The sequence below is a fragment of the Elephas maximus genome, chromosome 2 (genome assembly GCF_024166365.1).
Source record: "Elephas maximus indicus isolate mEleMax1 chromosome 2, mEleMax1 primary haplotype, whole genome shotgun sequence".
Lineage (NCBI taxonomy): Eukaryota > Metazoa > Chordata > Mammalia > Proboscidea > Elephantidae > Elephas > Elephas maximus.
The window spans coordinates 39,931,427-39,956,526 of NC_064820.1; the positions used below are offsets into that span (position 1 = coordinate 39,931,427).

General features: G+C 39.5%; 1 protein-coding gene across 7 annotated transcripts in view; it reads left to right on the forward strand.

Moving 5' to 3' along the window:
- The window catches only part of TTC23L (tetratricopeptide repeat domain 23 like), an 81,281-nt gene extending 58,556 nt beyond the window's left edge, over positions 1 to 22,725 (forward strand). For 3 of the 7 annotated variants that reach the window (XM_049862081.1, XM_049862051.1, XM_049862070.1), the window contains exon 11: positions 7,755 to 8,101. In XM_049862081.1, coding sequence (XP_049718038.1) covers positions 7,755 to 7,943 — 189 coding nt within the window. In that variant the 3' untranslated portion in view covers positions 7,944 to 8,101. Of the gene's footprint in view, positions 1 to 7,368; positions 7,503 to 7,754; positions 8,102 to 17,889 lie in introns of those variants that run through there. The other 4 variants (XM_049862066.1, XM_049862077.1, XM_049862058.1 and 1 more) reach the window with 4 other exon arrangements.
- Positions 22,726 to 25,100: the final 2,375 nt, after the last annotated feature.

Below are 25,100 nucleotides of genomic sequence, written 5' to 3' on the forward strand. Positions count from 1 at the left end.
TGTGGTATTTCTGTTATAGCAGCACTACATGACTAAGACAGTGTCTTTGCCTGGTTTTGGTATCAAGGTTTTGCTGGCTTCATAGAATGAATTTGGAAGTATCCCTTCCTTTTCTGTTCTGAAATAGTGTAAGTAGTACTGGTGTAAGCTCTTATCTGAATGTCTGGTAGAATTCTCCAGTGAAGCCGTCTGGCCCAGGGCTTTTTTTTATTGGGAGTTTTTTAAATTACCTTTTCAATCTCTTCTCTTGTTATGGATCTGTTCAGATTTTCGACGTCATTTTGTGTTAGTTTGGGTAGGTAGTGTGTTTCTAGAAATTTGTCCATTTCCTTTAGGGTTTCAAATTTATTGAGTATAGTTTTTCATAATACTGTGTTGTGGATTGAATTTTGTCCCCCCAAAATATGTGTCAACTTGGTTAGGCCATGATTCTCAGTATTTTGTAGTTATCCTCCATTTCATGATGGTAATTTTATGTTAAAGAGGATTAGGGTGGAATTGTAACACTCTTACTAAGGTCACAGTCCTGATCCAATGTAAAGGAAGTTTCCCTGGGGTGAGACCTGCACCCTTTTGTCTTACAAGAGATAAAAGGAAAGGAAAGCAAACAGAGAGGTGTGGACCTGATACCACCAGGAAAGCAGCACTTGGAGCAGAGCACATGCTTTGCACCCAGGGTCCATGCACGAAGAAGCTCCTAGTCCAGGGGAAGACTGATGAGAACAACCTTCCTCCAGAGCCGACAGAGAGACATAGTCTTTCTGACCCTAAATTTGGATTTCTAGCCTACTAGACTGTAAGAAAACAGATTTTTCTTTCTTATAGCCATCCACTTGTATTTCTGTTATAGCAGCACTAGATAGCTAAGACAGTCTGTTATAATGCTTTTTATTTCAGTTAGATCTATTGTAACGTCCCCTATTTCATTTCTTATTTGCGTTACTTGTGTCCTGTCCTGTGTTCTTTTGTCAGTTTGGCAAGTGGTTTGTCAATTTTGTTGGTCCTTTCAAAGAAGCAACGTTTGGTTTTGTTGATTCTATTGTTTTTCTATTCTCTATTTCATTTATTTCTGCTCTGACCTTTATTTTTTCCTTTCTTTTGGTGGTTGTGGGCTTGTTTTGATATTCTCTTCCTATTTTTTCAAGTTATGTAACTGATGTTTTGATTTTGTCCACTTCTTTTTTGCTGTGTGCTTCTATTGCTATAAATTGACCTCTGAGCACTACCTTTGCTATGCCCCAAAGGTTTTGGTATGATTGTGTTTTCATTCTTATTTGATTCTAGGGATTTTTGGATTCCATCTTTGATTTCTTCTATTACCCAGTGGTTTTTAAGGAGGGTGTTATTCAGTTTCCATGTAATTTTTTTTTTTCCTTGCTCTTCCTATTGTTAATTTCTACTGTTATGGCGTTGTGATCAGAAAAGGTACTTTGTATGATCTCAGTGTTTTGCATTTTGTTGAGGGCTGCTTTGTGGTTTAAGATGTGGTCTATTCTGGAGAACGTTCCATGTGTGTTGTTAAAGAATGTGTACTTTGCAGCCATTGAGTGAAGTGTTCTATATATATCTGTGACTTGAAGATGGCTGATTGTGGCGTTTAGATCTTCTGTATCTTTGTTGAGTTTCTTTCTAGATGTTCTGTCCTCTACCGAGAGTAGTGTGCTGAAATCTTCTACTATGATTGTGGAACTGTCGATTTCTCTTTTTAATGCTGGTTAGAGTTTATGTATTTTGGAGCGCTGTCATTGGGTGCGTACCTGTTTATTGCGGTTAAGTCTTCATGGTGAATCGTCCCTTTAATCATTACATAATGCCCTTCCTTGTTTTTTATGGTGGATTTTGTTTTAAAGCCTATTTTATCTGAGATTAGCATTGCCACTCTTTCTCTTTTTTGGTAGAATTTGCTTGATATTTTTTCTCATCCTGTGATTTTTAATAAATTTATGTCTTTGCTTCTAGGGTGTGTCTCTTATACACAGCATATTGATGGATCTTGTTTTTTTTTTATCCATTGTGTCACTCTCTGTCTCTTTATGGTTACACTTAAGTCATTTATGTCCAGTGTAATTATTGATAGGTGTGAGTTTATTGCTGTCATTTTGTAGTGTTTTTTTTTTTTTTTGTGGTGCTGACATTTTTTTCTTCCTCTTACTCTCCTGTGCTGACTTCCTTTTGTTTGTGGATTTTTTTTTTTTTTCCAGTTCTTTTGTTTTTGTAGATTTTGTTTTTACTTAAACTTTGTTTTTCTCCTTTATTTTGTTGAGTAGATTTGTTAACTTTCTTTGTGGTTACCTTGGAATTTACCTGTCTTTTATTACTTACTATCACCTTTCCTCTTCATTAGAAGGTTCTATAGCTATACCATTTATTCTCTCCTTTATTGTTCTGACATTGTTGTTATTTACAGATTAACCTCTCTGGTTCCTTGTTGTAAGTCTTGTAATTTTTAATAATCCTTGAATGTTCATTTCCTAGGTTAGTATCTGGCTGGTGCGATCTTGTGTCCTAGATTCAGACTGTCATCTGATGTTTGTTCTCAAACCGAAGGACTCCCTTTAATAACTCTTTGGTTTGGTTTTTACATATTCCCTTAATTTCGGTTTATCTGGAAATGTCCTAGTTTCGCCACCATATTTGAGTGAGAGTTTTGCAGGATATGTTATTCTTGGTTGGCAGTTTTTTTCTTTCAAGGTTTTATATATGTCATCCCATTGCCTTCTTGCCTACGTGGTTTCTGCTGAGTAATAAGAGCTTAGTCTTATTGTTTCCCTCTCTATATGAGTTTTCATTTTTCTCGAGCTGCTCTTGGGATTCTTTCTTTGTCTGGTTTTAGCAAGTATGATTATGATATGCCTTGGTGATTTCTTTTGGGGTCTATCCTATATGGGGTTTGTTGAGCTTCTTGGATGGTCAGCTTTTCATATTTCATGGCATTAAGGAAGTTTTCTGTCAGTAATCTTCAATGATCCTCTCCGTGTTTTCTGTTTCCGCCCCTGTTCTGGAACTCTGATCACTTGAAAATTTTTACTTTTGATTTTATCCCACATCATTCTCAGGGTTTCATCATTTTTCTTCATTCTTTTTTTGGATTTTTCCTCAAACAAAGTTGTATCCAAGTATTTATCTTCAATTTTGCTGACCCTGTCTTCCATTGTTTCAATTCTGCTCTTTAGACCTTCTATGACTACATTTCTGAAGTCTTATTGTTTATCTTTTGGATTTCTAATTGTTGTCTTTGTACGATTTCTAGTTGTGGATTTATTTTGACATTTTGTTCCTGTATTATTTTCCTGAATTATTCTATTGTTTTGTCTATATTTTCCATGATTTTGTCTGCCTTTTCTATGAATTTATTTTTCCTCATTTTTGTCTACTTTTTGCTTCAACTCTGGGATAGCTCTGAATATTAGAGATTTAAATTCCCTATCAGGTAGTTCCAATGCCTTTTCTTCTACTGGAAAGTTATCTGGTGTTTTATTTTGGACACCTACTGGAACCATCCTGCCCTTTTTTTTTTTTTTTAAATGTATTTTCATATTGTCTTCTGTCTTTGGAACATTCAGTAGTTATTTTTTTGTTTGTTTATTGATTTGTTTCATCCTTCTTTTTTGTTTTATTTGATTATGTCTGAGCATGTGGGCCGCACCTACTTTGTTGTTTGCTCATCTCTTGGCATGATAGTTTTCACCTCCTTATTCCATGGGCAGGACTAGTTGCTCAGCTGTGGTGCAGTAGGGCAGGTCCGTCTGAAGGGGAGGGGCTGGGATAGGTTGTTTGTGGCACATACTGGGGCTGACAGAGTGGGCTGGGGTCAGTGCAGGGCAGGTTCTGGTAGGCTGTGCCTGTGCTGCTCTGGAGTGCAATGTTTAGTACATGGTGCAGTTAGGCAGGAGGGAGGGGAGGTGGTTGTGGTATGTGGGGCTAAATTGGGTATGGCAAAGAGAGAGAAATAGGAGCTGAAAATAAAGTGCTGAGGGAGCCTCCCATTGGAGTGGAGAGATGAGAAACTGAGAGATGAAGAAAAACATAAAGGAAAAAAGAAAAAGAGGGAGAAAAAAAAAGAAATGATCCCAGGGATCCCACCAGCGACCGGAGAAGTGGCTCCCAGGCCTCAGGACACAGCCCATCTAGAAGGGGTGGAGATGGCACACAGTGCCAGGTATTCAGGAGACAGGCAAAGAAGGGAAGTATAGAGAGATGAGAAACTGAGAAATGAGAAAAACAAAAAAAGTAAAAGAGAAGAGAAAATAAATATATTTTTTAAAAAGAAAGAAAAAAGAAGCACCCCCAAAGATTCCACCAGCTATTCGGGAAGTGGCTTCTATGCCTCGGGGCACAGCTCTTCTAGAAGGGGCAGTGATGGCACACAGCACCAGGTATTCAGGAGCCAGGAAAAGAAGGAAAGTAGAGAGAGATGAGAAACTGAGAAATGATGGAAAACAAAAAGGAAAAAAAAATAGAAATTAAAAAAGAAAGAAATGCTGCCAGGGATCCCACCAACACAGCTGTGCAAACTGGAGAAGTGGCTCCCAAGCCACACAGTACAGCCTGGCTAGAAGGGGCAGAGATGGTACACAGTGCCAGGTATTCAGGAGACAGGAAAAGAGTGTAAGTAGAGAGAGATGAGAAACTGATAAATGAAGAAAAACAAAAAGAAAAAAAATGACCCCAGGGATCCCACTGGCTGCAGAGACTGGGGAAGTGGCTCCCAAGCTGCGTGGTACAGCCCAGCTAGAAGTTGCAGAGGTGGCCCACAGTGCCAGGTGTTCAGGCAAAAAGTAAGTAGGGAGAGACAAGAAACCAAGAAATGAAGAAAAACAAAAAAAGTAGGAAAAAAAGCCCCAGGGATCCCACCAGTGTGGCGGTGTAACCTGACCTTACTAATGCCAGTAAATTTCCATTAGTCCTTAAATTGGCCCAAATAAGATTTGGCCTGCGCTACATGCACCGAAGGGCCAGCTGTGACCACTAACTGATCAACAGAGGACATGGCAACAGGAGGAATGAATCAGAAGGAAAATCATCACCCGGACCCTATTTCATAGTGAGAGGTCTGACGAAAACCACACCACTTCCTATTTCCTGGCTGCCTTCCAGATTTTTCCCTCTCCAGAACACCTGCAGGGCTGCTGTCGTGCTACCCAAATCACATATAAACCCTGCCTCCCCATAGCTTGGTGATCCAGATTTGAGGAACTTCTTCCTGGCTCCTTGTTCTGCTCATTGCGATCAAGCTATTTTGTCTTTCTCAGAGATCAGTGTCCAGATAACTGGCAAGTCTGAGCATGCCAGACAAGGACCCACCTTTCTGGGTTTGGTAACAGTGGCTCATACTGGGGAAGCAGTTCCCCAGGTGAGCAGCGCTTCACAGCCTGTCAAGAAGAAGCAAAGATGGCTCATGGAACCAGATGTTCAAGAGAAGGGGGGAGGTGAGAGACAGGGAAGAAGCTAAAAGAAGCTGAGAAGAGCAACATCAGCAACAAAGAAATGGCACTGAAGGAACCAGCCAGTGTGGGTGGGGCGAGTCCATGCAGCATGGAGTTGGTGCCTCCCTGGCCAAGTGGCTTTGACCCTTTGGGAAGTGGCGAAGCTGAGCAGGGGGAAGAAGGGTGGGGGATGGGAAAGCATGTATCACTGGTTACGGGGTGCTCTGTCTCCTGCTGGGAGCTCCATGAAGCTGCTTTCCCATACTCCCTGTCCGCCAGTCTCCAACAGGAGTCCAAGATGGCGAATCCGTGCTGTGTTAGTTGATAAGGGACCTCTGCTTATTAACTCTTCTACTTCTCTGTTCTCTGTCAGTTTCTTATTCCATTCAGTGCTTGGTTGAGTTCTTAATCTCTTCATTTGACACTTAGGGTTCCAGGACTGACATTTGTCTCTGTTTTACTTAGTTTTTTGGGTCTTTGCTGTGAAGGAACGGCGTGGTACTTCTGTCTATAGCACCATGTTGCTCTCTTTTAATTTTTTTAAATACTTTTTTTTTCTCTATTTCATTTTAGACAGTTTGTATTGCTGTGTCTTCAAGTTCACTGATATTTTCTTCACTGAGATGTCAGATCTGCTGTTAATCTCATCCAGTGTATTTTTCCTCCCTAACACTGTAATTGTCATCTCCCGGAATTTGTTTTGGGTCTTTTTTTATATCTTTCATGTCCCTGCTTAACTTTTTGAACATAAGGAATACAGTTACAGTAACAGTTCTCTGTTAATCCCAACATCTTTGTAAATTCTGGGTTGGTTTTAATTGATTGGTTTTTCTCATTCTGGGTCACACCTTTCTGCTTCTTCGCACACTCAGCAAACTTTGTGTGGATGCCAGCATTATGAATTTTATCTTGTCAGATGTTGAATTTTTGTATTCCTATAAATATTCTTGAATTTCATTTTGGAACACAATTAAATTTCTTGGAGACAATTTGGTCCTTTTGGGTCTCGCTTTTAAGTTTTAGGTGGTATAAAAGCAGCATTTGCTATTGTTGTTGGGTGCAATCCAATGTGACAGAGTAGAACTGCCCCATAGGGTTTTCTTGGCTATAATCTTTAAGGAAGCAGATCGCCAGGTCTTTCTCCCACAGAGCTGCTGGGTGCAGTTGATCAACAAACTTTCAGTTAGCAGCCTAGCACTTAAGCATTACAACACCAGGGCTCCTTGAGAGCAACATTTAGTCTAGGTCTAACTATTGCCCATTACTGAGGCAAGAACCTTCCAAGTACTCCACTCAAAGCTCCACAAACCATAAGGCTTTCCAGTTTGGCAGATGGGAAAAGGCTCTACTCTTAGTCCTGTGTAAGCACAGGGCAGTTCCCTCCAGTTCCTTTGGATGATTCTTTCCCAGGCCTGGGACAGTTTCTTCACATGCATGTGCTAATGAGTACTCTTTGGAATACTTGAGGGGCCCAGGGCAGATATCCGTGGCTTTTCTGTGCAGCTGTCTCTTCTTGGTTACTGTGCCCTGAGAGTCTCCCAAGACTCTCAGCTCCATCTCCTCAACTGAGTCAGTCTGCTGAGCTCTGCTTGGTTCCCCTTCCCTGCATCACAGCCTGGAAACGCATCTGAAGGCAGGAATCAAAGGCAGTCTGTGATGTTTACTTCATTTGATTTCTGTTTCTTTGAGGTCACTGTCCTTTGTTGCCTGATGCCCAGTGTCTTGAAAATCTTTCACATATTTTGTCAGCCTTTTCTGTTTTTGGTCATTTCAAGCAGGATGGTAAATTTGGTCCCTATTATTCCATCTTGGCCGGAAGCAGAATTCAGCAATAAAATTTAAAATGGAAAACTGCCTAAGAGCGGAGGGATGTAGCATGAGGATACAATGCAAATTTGGGATGCATACCAGATTTCATTTGTATTCCCCCATTTGGTTACAGCTATTTGGAAAATCCTGTGGAAACCACTACTATAGCCACCTTTTAAATAGGGATGCTATCAATTTCCTGCACTGTTACTTGGCTCTTCACAGCCTGAATGAAGTGATACACATCCAGCGTGAGAGGTGCAGAAGGTAACTAAAGAGCCTTCAATCCCAACTCTTTCCTTCTTGGTAGGGAACCTATGAAATGCAGTGTAGGCATTTGAAATGTGACATCTCAGTTTTACTGGTCTCCTGCTGACTTTGGTTTGCAATTAGGGTGATTGCTATCTGATTCTCTTTAATTTGTTTTGTTTTTTTTTTAACTCACCCATATAGGGTCACTGTGAGTCACAGATGACTCAACAGCAGCAGTTTTATTTATTTATTTATTTATTTTAACAGTGTCTGATGATTCAAGTCTTTGTATATGGAAGTGAGCACTGTAAAAGCAGAGAGACAAAACAGCTCCTCACCCTGCTGCAAAGGTGGGTTCTGAACTTGGCCATCTACCAGGTCATCAATGTGGATATTATGGCCTCTCCTAGATTGATCCAGTTAGGGCTGATTCACCTCTGTCATTCTTGCGAGTAAGGAAGAATGTCTGTCTGTATTATGGATCTGATCAGATCCTATATTGGGGGTAACTACATGTAGTCCCTGACTTATGTTGGGATTCTGTTCCAGCGACTCCATCATAAGTTAGTTCTGATGTAAGTCAAATACTTTAATTTTTTTTAGTTTTCATTATTACTGCCTATAATTATAAAAAAAAAAAAATTTTTTTTTTTTTTTATAATTATCAGTATCTTTTTTTTTTTTTTTAATAAATCTGATCTTTGGGGGTTGGAACTATTGCATATAAATTTGCAGATATATTTTAATGCATACACATAAACTTTCAGTGATATGACTTGCTGGACATATTGTTGGTGATATAAGCAGTGCAGGTGTTACAGTTAGAGAAACTTGAACAACTTGACTTCAGATTAATCACCTGATTCTTCTTATGGTACGAAATGCTGAATAAGATCACATTGGTCTACGATGAAGCTGGCATCAGTGTCCTAACAATGAAGTCAGAGTCTAATGGCTGTTGGGTGCACGTGCAGTTCAGTTGTCATGTGTCGTAAGAGTTGAACATCGCCCAACTTTGTATCCTTTATGACCCCTGACACTGACACTGACTGCATTGTAGACCAGTCCCTAGTCTGCTATATTCCAGTGTTTTGAACAGTAAATTATAAAATTGAACATCTGAGAGTGAACATCTGAGAATGATAACATCAGCAAGTTACACGCTGCAACGTTGTGTGTAGTACATATTGCTAATGATAAGATGTACAAAAAAAAAAAACCAAACAGGTGATCATAAGCATGGTTTGTCCTAACTGAAATACATCATGAGTCGGGGACTACCTGTAGTCCGTTTCTTGTAGTGTCTCAGAATCCAGTGTGAAAGGAGTCTACCACTATAACATTTATTATTTATAATATCCCACTCAATGCTAAGTATTATAGCCAAATCCTACAAGACAATGTCTCAGCTGACAGTCGGTGATAGATACAGTATAGATTTATACAAAATAAAATTATTTTTTTTGCTGAATACACAAATATCCAGACCCTTAAACACAAGGCAAGTTTTATGGGATTTTGTCTTCAAAGTTTGTGATGAAAGAGCCTCTTCAGATTTTTCTTTTTTTATATTTAGAATTTAAGTAAAAGTAAGTGTTCTGTGTAAACTTGCTTATCCTTGGCATATCCCTGAAGTTTGCTCATCTCAGAATGATGTCGACCTTGAACTATTCTAAGAAAGAAGAATTAAAATGTGCTGAGTGTATATTAAATCCCTAAAACTGACTTAGTGGCTATTTATAAAGTACAAGCAGTCCCTGGGTTATGAATGTCCAACTTTATGTACAACTTATAGTTACAAACTAAAAAAACCCAGTACCCCTGTAAAGTCTATTATATTAAAAATTCGAGGTAGATAAAATGGTTCGTAATAACAAATGGGTGCTACTTTGTGATGCACATCAAAACATTATTATTATTACTGTATTTAGTGCATTTGGAAGTGTTTCTTTAATGTTTTTTTGTGTGCATTTACCAAGTACACGCTATGTAGTAAGACAAACATTTGACTAAACTTTAGATACAAACTGTACCTTACTGTTCAGATTTACATACAAACTTGACTTAAAGACAGATTTAGGAACAGGACTCTTTCATGATCCGAGGACTGCCTGTATTTCACTTAATCCTCACAAATATCCTCTATGGTAGCCCTCATTTGACAGAAAGGGAGTCTGATATTTTACAAAGGAACTTGCCTTAATTCACTCAATAAACTTAGACTTGATCCTAACTAAAGCTCTTGTGCTTTTACCCTAGAGCCTTCTAAGAAAGAGGGGCGTTGTTATGGGTGAGAGTAAGGACCCTGAGTGCAGTTCACCAGAGGTGGCTTACAATGAATCTGCTTCTCACAGCTTAGCAGAGTGGACCTTTGAACAGGTGGAGGACAAGATGTGCACAGAGAATATTCAGCCTATCTTATCCTCACCCACCTCAGTCTCACAGCCATATCTAAAGTAGGCCCAACAGAAGACTGTCTCCTGTTTTATCATTATCCAGAGAAGGAGGTTTTCTAGCCCATGTTAGAAGGGTATAGAGGGTCAGCCAGAAGGCAATATGGGGAACTTTGTCCCTGCCCATCAGCATGTATGGAAGTATATTTTCTTAATTATCTAGTGCCATCGAGTCGTTTCCTCGACTCTGGCCATAAAATATTTATTGAACCTGTTGCTGTCAAGTCTATTGTGACCCGTAGCAACCCTATAGGACCAGAGTAGAACCGCCCCATAGGGTTTCTAAGGAGTGGCTGGTAGATTCGAACTGCTGATCTTTTAGTTAGCAGCCAACCTCTTAACCAGTGTGCCACCAGGGCTCCAGCAGTACCTTACTAATAATAATATAGAACTCCTTCCATATCCCTGGCGTTGTATGATATATTTACATATACTATTTCTGATCCATAAACAACCTTGTTAGGTAGGTATTTTTATTCCACTGTATTCAGGTGAGGAAACTGAGTCTCAGAAAGTTTGAGTATCTAGTCGAAAGTCACCTAGCTCGTTTAAAGTAAGTGTGGTAAGATGTGAACCCAGGTTTCTCAGACTCCAAAAATGCATTTCTTTTCAGTAGGGACTCTGAGCCGGATGAGTCTGATTATACACATAGGGACACCTGGTCAGCAGGGAGGTCTCTAGAGCCCCATATTACATATGGGAAAGTGGAGGACTGACTTGTACAAGTTAGCTTATCCAGGACGAGGTAGAGTTGGGGTTTTAAGCTAGATCTCTCTGACTCCAGAAAGTGGACTCTGTAGGCAGTGTAGCTGACACACTGGACTTAAAACTCAGCCTCCAACACTCAGCTTTCCAACCAGGAGAAGTTACTCAGCCTCTCTCAGCCTCTGTTTTCTCATCAATAAAATAACAGTTTCTTCCTCAAAAAGCGGGTTTTCTGCGAATTAATGAGATCTTATATAATACAGCACTTAGATGAGAGCCTGGCAGGTCTTAAATGCTCAGTGAGTGCCATAATAATGATAAGGAGGAGGGGGAGGAGGGGAAAGCACCTCTTTTGAGGTGCTGGAGATAATAAGTCAGAATGTTTAAGTTTGAGGCTTCTGGGTATCACTGTAACCATTATTATTTTATATTATGAGTAATGGTTAAAGAGAATTATATAATTTGTAAATTATATAAATAGCCTGTGTTCCTAACCTACGTCTGCCACTTACTAAGTATGTGACTTCAGGCAAATTACTTAATCTTCTTAAACCTTGGCTTCTCCATCACTAAAATGCAGATTATACCACATAGAGTTATTATGAGTTTAAAATAAAATATTATTATATATTGTATTATATATTATATTACCATGTAATATAACATGCTTAGCCCAGCATCTGGCAGAGTATGGGCTGAATAAATGTTAGCCTCTAGGGAGGCTTCCCTCGCCCTTCCATAGTGCATGCCTTCTGCTTCCAGGACAGCAGGTCAGAATATTAGAAATCAGGGGTAACTGTTCACCAGTGTCGTAATTACCTAGTGCTGCCTTAACAGAGATGCCACAAGTGTCTTTAACAAACAGAAATTTGTTTTGTCACAGTTAGGAGCCTAGAAAACTGAATTCAGGGTGTTGGCTCTAGGGGAAGGCTTTCTCTGTTGGCTCTGGAGGACGGTCCTTGTCTCTTTCGAGCTTCTGATCCTGGGTGATCTTCATGTGGCTTGACATCTATCTTTCCCTATCTCTGCTTGCTTAATCTGCCCTTTTTATATCTTGTAAGAGATTGACTCAAAAACATACCCTACGCTAATCCAGCGTTCTTAATATAACAAAGACAACCCATTGCCAAATGGGATTATAATCCCGGGCATAGATATTAGGAATTACAGCACATATTTTGGGGGGACACAGTTCAGTCCATAACAGCCAGCATTAGCCTATATTGTATGGTTGAGAATTTACATCTCTGAACATATCTGGAGTACATTTTGTACTTTGAAGGTAATAATAATAAAAGAAGAAAACGTAGTTTCAGAGAACAAGTGCATGATGCTTCCTTGAATCAGGAACAAAAACTCTACTCAGCTTATATTTAAAAAGGCAAACTTCAGAATAGTTGGAGTGAATCTTAGTTCCTCAGTAGCCTGCGTTTGCTTTTCCTTCCTGCATTTGCTTTTCCTTCCTGCATTTGCTTTTCCTTCCAGTCTGTACTGTTCCTTATCCATGATTTGAAAAGAATTGTAGGAGGAGGAGAAATTAGGAGGCATTGGTACAGTGTGATTCAGACCCCAGGTAGTGTGAGTTTCCTTAGGTGCTTGGAGACTAGATCTGTCTGTAAATGACAATGAGACATAGACCTACCAAGAAAGTTCACATAGGGGGAAAGGAGAGTCTTTTGAAGGACTCTGCTGTAGCAGAAGTTGAGTCAATAAAAGTTTTTCTTTCCCCGAAACAAGCCCATATCTCTTTCATCAAGAATTGCTGAGCAAAACCGTAGAAATAGCCGCCAAAGCCCAGATGTCAAAAACCAGTACAAGAATTGTTCTCTCTGCCTTGGCATCTTGCTGGAGTAATCAATCCCAGATGTCCTGGAACTCGGCTAGTTTTCCAGTGTGCATGTGTGCTTTTCACCCCACCTCCTCCAGAAACCCAGTGACGACACTCACTGGACTTTGATTACTAGGCGTCCAAATTCCTGGTCTGTGATGTTAGAGCAGAACTGACTCCATGAAATGAGTTCATTATAAGATTAGATGATAGCTGCAAGGGCCTGAAGTAGGATTTTAATGTACAGAAAGAGCACAGAATATCTCAGAAAATCTTAGACGTTGTTGTGTTGTTGGGTGCCATCAACTCGATTTTCAACATGTAGCAACCCCATGTGACAGAGCAGAACTGGCCCATAGGGTATTCTAGGCTATAATCTTTACGGGAGCAGATCGCCAGGTCTTTCTGTCATGGAGCCTGTGGGTGGGTTCAAGCAGCCAACCTTTTGGTTAGCAGCTGAGCGCTTAACCATTGCACCACCAGGGCTCCTTAGAGGTCGTTTAGTCCAAATTTTTTTTAAATCTATATAGCTCAGTGAGATTAATTATCTTCTAGTCCAACTTTTTTGTCAATCATAAATGTGCTATAGTTTTAATTATTTACATATCAAGCCTCTCCTAAGGACTAGAAAGACTAATATGTTTAAAATATAGTTCTTGCTGGGAAAACAGACACACATGAACAGATTACAAGTCAGTCTGTAATAAGTCTTTAATAGAAATGAAAACAAAGAGGACACATAATAAATTGTGAGGCTGAAAGTGTGGGTGGAAACTGTGTATAGGTTGTAGGAGTGAAGGGTGGAGGTAGGGTGCTGAGTCTTCAAAGAAAAGTAGAATATCAGTATATGGAGAAGAAGCCAGAGGAGGGTATTCCAAGTAGCTTGAACAAAAGCATAGTGGCATGGAGATACTTGATATTTCTGAGGAAATGCAAGTGGCCTTGAGTGGTTGTAGCTTAAGGTATATAAATGGGAACATGTTGGAGTTAAGTTTGGAAGGATAGACTGGGGCCAGATTACGGAAGGTTTTATGTGCTATAGGGTTGCTATGAGTTGGAATGGAGTTGATGGCAACGGGGTTATTTGCCACGCTAAGGAGTTTAGAATTTATTCGGTAAGCAGAAGGCAGGTATAAAAAGGTCTTGAACAGGCTGTGACACAATCAATTATTGGCTTTAGAACAGTAACTGACAACAATGGGAAGGATAGGTGGGACCTAGGGAGATATTAGAAGTAGGGAGAACAGTTTGGAGGTGGGTGCAATAGTCCAAGGAAGAGGTGTTGAGAGCCTGAATTATCTAAAGCCATAATAGAAGAAATGTGAAGAGGATAGATTGAGAAAAAATTTGGAGTCTGTATTGACAAGACATTGGGATCAATTAGTTGCGAGGTGTGACAGAAGTAGGAGTTAGAAATGTCTTTAAAGTTTCTAGCTTAGGCAACAGTGAGTGACAATGCAATCAAATGAAATAGTATCAGGAAGAGATCACCTTGGGGGATTGTCTGGGGAGACTGAGGAAGATAATGATTTCCATTGTGGATGTGTTGAGTTTGAGGTACCCACAATATATCCACTTGGCTATGTCTGGTAGGCCAATTGACTGTATGGATTAGGAGTTCAAGGAGATAGATCGTGAAGTCAAGGGACTGGATGAAACAACCCATGAAACACATATATGTGAAGCAAGAAGGCTTAGGAAAGAACTTTGGAGAACGCTTACCTTATTTTGGAGAGAATGTAATGTGGTTTGTAGTCAGAACAGCTGGGGCTCAAATTTGAGCTCTACCATGGAACTTCGTAAGTCTTACTTTCTTCAACTATAAAAATGCAAATAAGAGCACCTCTATTTTAACTGCTTTACTTAATGCATGTCACATTGTAAGTTTCTGTGAAATGTTAATTACTATAATTATTGTATTATTTAGGGGTCACACAGGAGGAGGAAGAACTAGGAAGGAGACTCAGAGTTCTTAGGGAATTAGAAGAGTTAGGAAAGAATAGAAAGGAAATCCAAGGAAGAGAAAGTTTCAAAGAGAGAATTGTCACTATCATTATCACAAAAGACATGAAGGGGTAGTACAAAGAAGAGGACATGCAATTGGCTAATAAACACAAATAAGTATTCCCAATCTCATACAGAAATAATAAATTCAAACATGAAATACCATTTTTAAGCTCATATTTTCGGTAATTAAAAATACAGGTAATACAAGTCTGGTCTGTCAAAGGTATGGGGAGATTAGTCCTCTCTGTGTTCTGATCATGGAACTGTTTGTTTATATTACCATTTTGGTAGACATTTGGCAAGTTGTTAAAGTGCTTAATACCACTTTAATAACATTGAGTCTGAAATACCATTTCTAGGAATTCATCTTTTTAAATACTTGCACAAATGCACAAAAATATATATTTAAAAGATATATATTTAATATGTTTTTATGATATATAAAAATTTATCAATATATTTTAAATATATTTTTATGATAAATAGAATTTATATTGTTTTAAAATATATAATTCTTTCATAATAAATATATATTATTTTTATAATAAATGCATAATATGTATATCTTCCTTGTAGATCTGTTGGTCACAGTGAAACAGTGGAAATAACCCGAATGTCTGCCAATAGAACAGAAGTTAAATAAACATTGGTACATGTTTATGGCCATGTTCAATAGCATGAAGTAGGGCTTTGAAGTCGTAGAGAAATACCCCAGACATATTGTTAGGGGTAAAAACATGAAAAAAAAAATACATATTAACATGTATAGAATAACCCATACTAAAAAACCAAACCCATTGCTGTCGAGTTGATTCTGACTCATAGTGACTGATAGTAGAACTGCCTCATACGGTTTCCAGGGAGTGGCTGGTGGATTCGAACTGCTGACCTTTTGTTTGGCAGCCAAGCTCTTAACCGCTGCACCACCAGGGCCCCAGTATAACCCATGAATATATGTAAATATGTAGTTAGTGAAAACAAAACAAAACAAAAAAGTCCCATTGTTCAAGTCGATTTTGACTCATTGCCACCCTATGGGATAGAGTAGCACTGCTCCATAGGGTTTCCGAGGCTGTACTCTTTACAAAGCAGACTGCCACATCTTTCTCCCGTGGAATAACTGGTTGGTTCGAACTGCTAACGTTTTGATTAGCAGCTGAGCACTTAACCACTGTGCCACCAGGGCTACTGGTAATTAGTGAAGATAACAGTAATTATCTCTGGGGCATGGGATTTTGGGGCACTTTGACGTTTTATGTTACGTATTTCCGTGTTATTTGATTTTTTAAAATAAATATTAAATTTTTGGTAATAAAAATAAAGATAAATTTTTAGGAAGAGTAGGGCATGTATATAAAATGTTAAGAGACATTATAATGTAATGTTAAGAGAATAGTCTGGAGCTCTGCTATTTATTACCTTTGTGAATTTGGGCAACTCATTTTACTTTCCTTAGTTTCTTCATCTGTAAAATGGGAATAATAAAACCGTCACCGGGTTGTTGTGAGTTACTGTAAGTAAAACTGCTCAGAAAGATCCTTGGCACCTAGTATGTGCCGACAGAAATGTTGATGATAATAATGATAATTACAGATATGAGGAGAATGATGACTAATAAGAAGCCAATATATTGTTAAATAGAAACATCACTGACAGTAGAGTAAGCTGTATTGGGGGAGCAGATTCTAGAGATTGCTGTTTGTCTAGTGCCTGATTAAACACGTCCCATAGTAGGGGACTCATTCACTAACTCTCAAGTTGATCCCTTCTGTTACTGGGGAGTTCGAATTATTAGAGGAATGCAGTAGTTAAGGTCATGGACTTTAGAGTCAGACAAACCTGGCTTTGAATCCAGACTCTACCACTTTCTGTGTGACATTAGACAAGTTACCATAAGGCTCAGTTTTCTCATCTACCGAATGGAAATTAGAATAGTATCTATAATACAGAAGCATAATGAAGAGTAAAAAAAAAAATTTCACATAATAATGCCGGTATATAGTAAGTGCTCAATAAATATTAGCTGTTTTTATAACTCTAGCTAGTCATCCAAACTTACTGGAATTATGAAAACAGAGAGCATCAAATTCTTCTTAGCTTGTCCCTGTTAGACATCTCTGGGACAGTTGCATGCTGGGATGTTATTTTGATATAGTTTTGATGGGTCTTAAGCTATAGAAATGAACAGAAGGAGCAAGGGAAATCATCTTTTTTTTATTAGAGGGGAAAGAGAGAAGGTGCCTCAGTGCCCATTAACCCAGATCTCTTGTCCTCTTGGTCATGTGAACACAATGAAATAGCCTCTTCTGAGCTGAAGGGCTGGAGAGGGAAAGCCAAAGAGAAGTAGAATGGAAAATGGGCATTTGGAGCGATTATCTCCAGAGGGGACTGCAGCAAGGAGAATAGGTTGTATTCAGCAAGTTCTGTGTCATTCAAACCACTCTTGGGCAATCTATCTTATGGAAGGAATCTTAATGTTGGAATCTTATGTGCCATATACTGGATTGTTTCTAGGCTGCTGCACTGGTGTTCTTTTCCTATCATTTATTAGTAAAATTCCAACACTGTCACTACCAAGTTAAAGGGAAAACTATTTGGCCAAACCTTGGTATAAGTGGGTGGGAGCGCAGTCTCCTCCAGCATTTGGGTACCAAGCGACAGCAGCTTTTCCACATCAGAATTCCAGGAAAAGCCAGTGCCGTTGGCGCAGAGAAGCAACTCTTTAGCTCCCTATCTTAGGGTCTCCCTTATGGTAAACAGAGGCCGCTAAGCCACATAGCCAGCTCAGGGTATGTTGTATTGAGCAGAGGAGTAGAGACCTCCAAAATCAACAACCACTCTTCCATGCCCACAAAAATGGATGGGAGTGTATAGTATGGAACAGAGCAAGAATAGCAAATATACTTCATCTCATGGGTTAACTGTTCGTGGGTTCCTGGAGTGGTGTGTTAGGGGAGCTTGATTTATTAGTGTCATCTGCCATGGAGTATGGGTGGTGGAATGGCTGAACTTCTGCCACGTATTTGCTATTCTGGAAGTGAAAAGAGCACTGTACTCTGACTCTTGGCACTTGGTATATAAATCCCAGCTCTGCTATGAAATAGCTATACGACCTAAGTCACTTAGACCTTCTGAGCCTGTTTCCTCATCTTCGCTCATGAGCAAGCATCTGGTGAGCACCCACTAAGTGTCAGATGCAGTGAGAGGAGGTAATAGAGATAAATAAAACGTGGTTATTAACTCTAAAAGGGACAACAATCTAGTGAGGAAGATAGACGTGAAGAAAGAAATAAGACATGAAGTATAAGCTCTGTAACAGAGGTCTCAGGGCAGTGGGAACAGAAAGGAGACTGTCTAAGGGAGCTGGAAGACTCCATAGAGAGGATGACATTTGAGCTGTTTCTTGAAGGGCAAATAACAGCTCATCCAGATGGAGAAGAGAAGCCATTGCAGGAAGAAAGAATTCTCTATGCAGAGGCACAGAGGCATGACAGAGCAGTATATCCAAGGAATGGTAAGTTCTTCCCAGCTGTTCTGCAGGGCAGCATTTCCTAAGGGGATCACTGATTCCAGGGGATGTGCACAGGCTAAATGGGAGAGGGAGGAAGGTTCTAGGTCAAATCAGTTTAGAAAAGCAAACCAACTGGGTTAAATAAAGTGGCACAGGTTAACTTCCTGAAGGACCGCTCAGAACTTTTAACATGCGGAACCTCATCATGAATCTTCAGCAGGGTTATGTTCAGTGCTGATAGGCAGGATTTCTGTAACTTAATTGAACATGGAGCCCTTTGTTTTTGGCGCCTCTCCAGAAACCAGAGTGTCAAGAAACACACTTCACTTTGGAGCCCTGGAGTGGGGCGATTGGGTGGGAAGGGAGATGGACGAGGGGAAGGAGTGGTGGGAAATATGTCTGGACAGAAGCTCTGGGGTCAGATGGTGGGAGAGTGCTGTGTGCCAACTCCTTAAGCGTTCGTTGCCTGTGGAATCCTGGGCTCAGCCAGATGTACTTCTGGATGAGCTGACCTCTCCTTAAGCATTTGACTCTTTGATTCTGTGATACAAGAATCATAGAACTAGGAGGTAAAGACAGGTGGCTGGTTTACTAGCCTCCAGCACTTCACAAGATTTCCAAAGCAATGATTTGGTTTGTCTGGTTCACCGAAGGAAGATGCCTATGGAAGAAGTCTGGAATTTTCTTTTGGAAATCTTCAAGTCTAAGATAGTTTCCCATCTGATTTAGGTAATTTTGAGTGGGGAGTCCTTTTATGGTCTATAAATAATATTTTTTAAGAAGCCCCTTGCCAATTCTTAGGAGTTGGTGAATTCATATTACAACTGTCTCAAATTTCCCCCTACTGTCATGCTGAGAACAAATCAGTTTAAAAAAAAAAAAAAAAAACACTATTTATATCAACCTGAATTCTTTTGGAAATGATCAGTGGTTTAAGCTTTGGCAAATTAAACCTTACACTGCCTTTAGAATCAAAGTAGAGAAACTAATGAAGGTTTGGTTTTGTTTCAAGCAAAGGGTGTAACAGTGAGGGTACAAGAATGTTTTTGTAGTTTGGTGAAGAATTTGGTCCCCACTTCAGGACACAAAGAAGTCTTTATGAAAAATGACTATCTCACCAAAGAACTATTTTATCTGGTCATAGAAACAAGACTTCAGTACAACCCTGCAAACTAATTCTTTATGTTTTGTGGTGGTTAAGAGCTCTAGTTCTGGAGACAGACATGCCTGGGTTCAAAACCCTAGCTATCTGTGACCTTGGTTTCCTCATCTGTAGAATTCCTCTTAAGTGTCGCTATGAGAATGAGACAGTGTAGGTAAAATGCTTAACAGAGTGTCTGGCCTCATAGTAATCAGGTAATAAATTATAGCAGTTTTTATTTTTATTGACACCTGGGCTTTGACTTTATTACCTTATAGTTACACCATTGTTGCATGAAGCAAAAGGCGTTAGGTAGGGGCTGGTAACTGTGAAAAGCTACCACCAAGCTCGTATGGAGAATATTTTGCTGGTTAACACCTTAAAAGTGAAGCCCTGGAAACAGACATCATAGACAGGACTGTTTCACACAATTACAGAAATCAAACAGCTATTGAAAATTGTCATCCTGTCAACGAACTGAGGATTTCAGCCAAAGGGATCCTGGCACCTTGTGGTGGGAGAGTAGTCTGTCCAAGGCTGATTTCTGGTTACTATCCCTAGCAGTTTCAGCCCTCTGAGAGCTTTGCCAGTCTCTGAATTTCATGAAACCCTTGGGCAATTGACTTAATCTGCACCTCTTTCCTCTTTTACTTTGGAATCACTATCTCTTTGTTTATTGATAAGAGGGTTAAAGTGCTAGATCGCTTTCTGTATTTTATACAGCCCAGCAGTGGGCACAGAATGAACTAGAGTCTTTTGTGGAATTTGCATATAAAAAAGACCTCAGATTGCTCATAAAGTGTTGTATCTCATATTTCTATTGAAAATTTTTTTAGATAAATAAGGGTTATGAAAATCACAGTTGGCGGTTTGAGGTAGAAATAGGAAGTGACTGAAAAACATGTAACAGAAACTTTTTTTCCAGTTCGTGGTCTCTTGGAACACATTATTTCTAATGCCAGCTCAACTCCTCCAGCACTAGGAAATCAGAGTATAAAAATCTGAATGGCTGGAAACGGAGAACACAGACCCTCTTTTTAGCACTTCCAGGGCCTCTGGGCTCTTACACCTTTGCCCGTGAGAAGCAGCACCTGAAAATCAGGGACTCTATAAGAGGCTCTGGTTTAGACAGTTTTCAGCTGTTAATTAAAAGCATAGCCACCTGAACTAAGGCATCTACTCAAATGGGAAAGCTCTGCTCTTTAGAGATAAAACCCAAAACTCTTGTACCATTTTGGAGGCCTATCAGTAGTCAGCATTTTGGGGTATGGCTGGTAACAGGGTAAAACATTCTACTGCCTCAGGCTGAGTTCAGCCCTTGAGCTCAGACAAAACCAGAACACCAAGCGAGTTGCCCTCAAGTCAGATAAGGCAGAGTGATTTGGTGCGGGGGAGAGGATGGGCCAGTTATGAAGGAAGAGAAGAACCAGAAGAAAAAAAAAATGCACAAATGGTTTTCTCCTTTTTCCTAGGTCTTCTGTTATCAGTAAAGAGGAAAACACCACACAAGACAGTCAACAATAAAGCCAACCTTGTTGATAATAAAAATTCTGGACCATAAAATGTATTTACTAACACTGGTAGCAATGGCAGATCAAAGGCAGAAGAGCAGTTTTTGACTAAAGACTCTAGGGAAGAAAGGCCCACTTAGCAACAAACGTTATAGGTAAAATGCCCAAGAGCCATAAAAAAACCATGCTTATGATCTATAACTAATGACCTATAACTAGGGGGAAAGAAATCTTTCTTTAGATACATGATAGTTCATTATGTCACTGGACGCCATTACTTTCCATTTCTCTTTTTCTACCTCTCATTCCTTTCAGTTGATTTTTTAAAAATTACGCATTATTTAATGTTTATTGTAAACATTTTAATATACTATTTGGAAATGTTTTTATTCACAACCTGTTTGAGATCACTAAAAGATAGCTTTCTGAGGAAATGCCTGATCCTCTAAAACATATGCCCCATCTGATCTACTGAAATCATTAAAAAAAAAAACAAAAAAACCCAAACCCATTGCTGTTGAGTCCATTCCGACTCACAGCAACCCTAAAGGACAGAGTAGAACTTCTCCATAGGGTTTCCAAGGAGCGCCTGGTGGATTCGAACTGCTGCTTTTTGGTTAGCAGCTGAACTCTTAACCACTATGCCAACAGGGTTTCCACTGAAATCATAAGGATCCTTTTATAAATGAAGAAACTAGGAACAGTATCAATTAAGTCAACTGCTCAAGGCCAGCTGAGTAATTATAAAGCAGACTTCCTGAACTGCAGATGATTACTTTTTCCAATTCCACTATGTTGCCTTCGGAGTACCTGGGTGGTGCAAATGGTTAAGAGCTCAGCTAGTAACTGAAAGGTTGTTGGTTCGTAATCCACCCAGAGGTACCTTAGAAGAAAGGCCTGGTGATGTACTTCTGAAAGGTATATAGCCATTGAGAACCCTATGGAGTGCAGTTCTACTCCGAAACACGAGTTGGAATTGACTTGACATAAGTTTTTTTTTTTTAAGCTACCTTCATCATGTCAGATTAAAAAAGCTTGTTAGGAAAGGAATGCTCACTGAGGATGTTAAAATCCTTGGTCTCTAAGTAAGTGTTTATCTAGAAGAAAATGGCAGTCTTGAATTATTTTCCTTTCTTCTTTGTGTACTCAGGGACAAAGGAGAAATCTCATTCACTTGAGTGTACACTATAGAAAACTTTCTATTTTTCCCTTTTCATCCTTTCTCAGTTAACTGAGCTAATTTAATGGAGCTCAAAGACCCTGAGTCTTTGGGAAGCCAAGAGTCTCTACCTAACACCTCTATCACTCACTCAGTGCTTAGAACGACATTTTAGTCCTTCATTCAGAAAACAACTTCATTTTAGTCCTTTGTTCGGTCTGTAAAACCAAATAATCAAGTAGTAGCTGACGCATGAGTAGTGAGTGGTGGTCTGCTGTGTCAGGAGTACATACATACCAATTAATCCAAAGGCTTGTCCGTAGACTGGTGCACTTTCTCCTGGCAGCTGCTTCTCTTCCTTGGCTCACTCCCAGAGTGCTTTGACTTGGTACTCAGGATCAAGGCCAAAGCCAAAGGCCTGGTTGAAGGCAGTGCTTGTTAACTGGTCACCAAGTCTACCTCTGCTAATTTTAGCCCTGTCTAGAGATGGGCTGCTGTTCTTACCCAGGATATTATGAATTCACTAAAGTGGCCTCAGAATTGTTCCACTTTCACATACCTACTTGAAAGTGGATTTTCAACAACGATTGTGATAAAAACAAAGTATCAGAAATGGAAACCCTGGTGGCGTAGTGGTTAAGTGCTACAGCTGTTAACCAAGAGGTCGATAGTTTGAATCTGCCGGGTGCTCCTTGGAAACTTCTACAGGGCAGTTCTACTCTGTCCTATAGGGTCGCGATGAGTCGGAACTGTCTCCACGACAGTGGGTAGTGGGTACCAGAAATAGCCACTCAACCTCCATTTTGCGTGACACCTAAAAATTCTACCATTTTGTGAAATCCCAAAATCTTTAAGATCTCCAAACTGACAGACCTGTGTCAATAAAACAACAGCATAAAGTGTAACATCGTAAAATAAAATTTTATATGTAGCTGTTCTTGCATTTGAAATTTGCTTTTAGTATTTCTAACTTGTCTTTATTGTTAGTATGAAGTTGCTAACTATCCGTTATTCTGAGATTTTGCTGTTAAAATGCCTTAAATGGTGGTGATAATGGATGGTAAGTTATAGTTTTAATATCCTCACACCTGACAAGAGTAAGAGTTAGCACCTATGTTGGTTCCAAAAGTCTTAAATTTTTACTATTTCATAAAATCACAAAGTCTTAAGAAACCACATCAGAAATGTCCAGCACGGTACAACCTAGTACAAAGTTGTATTCTCACTGGCAAACTGTAGGTGAGAACCAAGCTATTTTCTAAATTCAGTAGGTGGGAACCAGCAATGTGGATAATCCAGCGCATTCAAACCCGTTGTTTCTAAATGACCTGAGCCAATATCATCAAGTACAACTTACACAGCCTTTTGAATTAGCTAGCAGGTACTGAAATGTTTGAGATGTTGAGAGTTAGCTCCTTTCCTACAATCTCTGTACCAACTTAGGAGGAAAGAAAAAAAAGCCCAGGTTTAACTGCCCTACATACAGATGTTTATTAGCAAACATCCAGCCTGTTCTGTTAGCTCAGTGAAGACCCACTTCTGTTTCCGTGGCTCACCCCCAACTTTGCATGACCAGGAACTACTCTGAAATAACTTAGTCAACTCACATATCCTGAATACCGCCAGTTTACCAATGAGAGCCCTATTAACATCTAGGATATTGATCAACAAGCTATTAATTCCCAAAAGAAATCCTACTTCAGAATTTAATTACCAAAACCTCTGGTGGTAACGGATATGGATACCAGAAGCACTTGGAATAGCTGCCTCTGATGTTTCGGATTAGAACACTAGCTGGCCACCAGCTAGCTAGTGAGACTTTCAGGTCAGAGCTATCAGCTGCTGCTGGGTTATGTGTAACCTTACACACGTATGAGTGCGACACTGCCTGTTCTGAAGCAGATGACAGCAAATTACAAACATAATGGGGAAAAGAAAAAAATACCAGACAGCTTCCTCCAAATTATCAGGGCCTGGTAGATTTTGTTTCAGGTGTAGATGGAGGGCAGGCAGTGTGAATACAGGGACAGGGAGAAGGGAGTCTTCGTTGTTTTGAAGAATTCCCTATCCCAAACTGCAATGCCATACACTGCCCTTTCGGCAACTAATTCTTACTTAGACCCCTTGATACCAACCACAGAAATTCTGTAGCTTCTTATAAAAATGATTATAAGCCCTATTTTTATTAGAGAAGCAGAATTAAATCATTTTTGTTATTTTGAAATGTTTCAATCAATTCTAGAGGGAAGCACTACATCATCAAATGGGGAATAAGTAAATTAAAAATGGAAAAGGTTACCTACCCATTTATGGTAAGCACAGTTTTACTGAAAAGAAAATGAGATAAAACTTCAAAAAACTAAAGCTCTTAAAAATAAAACTAGTCCTTCAAATGCTATGAACCCGAAACCAAACCCGTCGCCGTCAGGTCAATTCCAACTCACAGCAACCCTACAAGACAGAGTAGAACTGCCCTATATGATTTCCAAGGAGCGGCTTGATGGATTCAAACTAAAGATTAGCTTCCGAGCTCTTAATCACTACACCACCAGGGCTCCCCAAATGCTACACCTGAAATGAATTTGTAGTTACCAAAGCATCCCTACACTGCCTGAAGAGCTCCCCCTAGTGGTCTTTCATAGGAAGGAACTAGAACGAAGTTAGTTAATTACTAGGTAAAACCAAAACCTGCTGCCTTAACTGCCTAGTAGGTTTCCAGTGAGTGGCTGGTGGATTCGAACTGCCAACTTTTTTGGTTAGCAGTCAAACTCTTAACCACTGCACCACTAGGTAAATGGAACATAAAGAAGAAATTCTTGATTGAATCAGTACTTTGATGTTAGGGTGATTTATAATTAGTTTCTGAATTCTGTATAGCTTCAGATAGTTTAAAATGTGCAAAATAGCAGTCCTTCCTTATTAAATCGATTTTTGTTTTAAATTCCTTACAGGTTCAACTTTTAAAAAATACAGTAGTAGATCAAAATAAAATTCAGAAATAATCAGAATTAGTGACTAACAAGATGCTAAAAGATAACCTGAAGATGGAGATTGTTTCATTTAGCAAATATTTATTGAATGCCCATTAAATACCAGGCACTGTTCTAGGTATGGGATACACCAGTGAAAACAAACAATCACTGCCCCGTTTTAAATTTAAGAGAAAATTGTAGTCCCTGGAATGCTGACCAATTACTTTCACAATTATGGTTTAGGTTTGTTCTGTTCTTGATTTTGTCTAAACAAAAAATATTTTGGCAACATTTAGTAGATTCACTAATTCCCTTCTTGAACATAT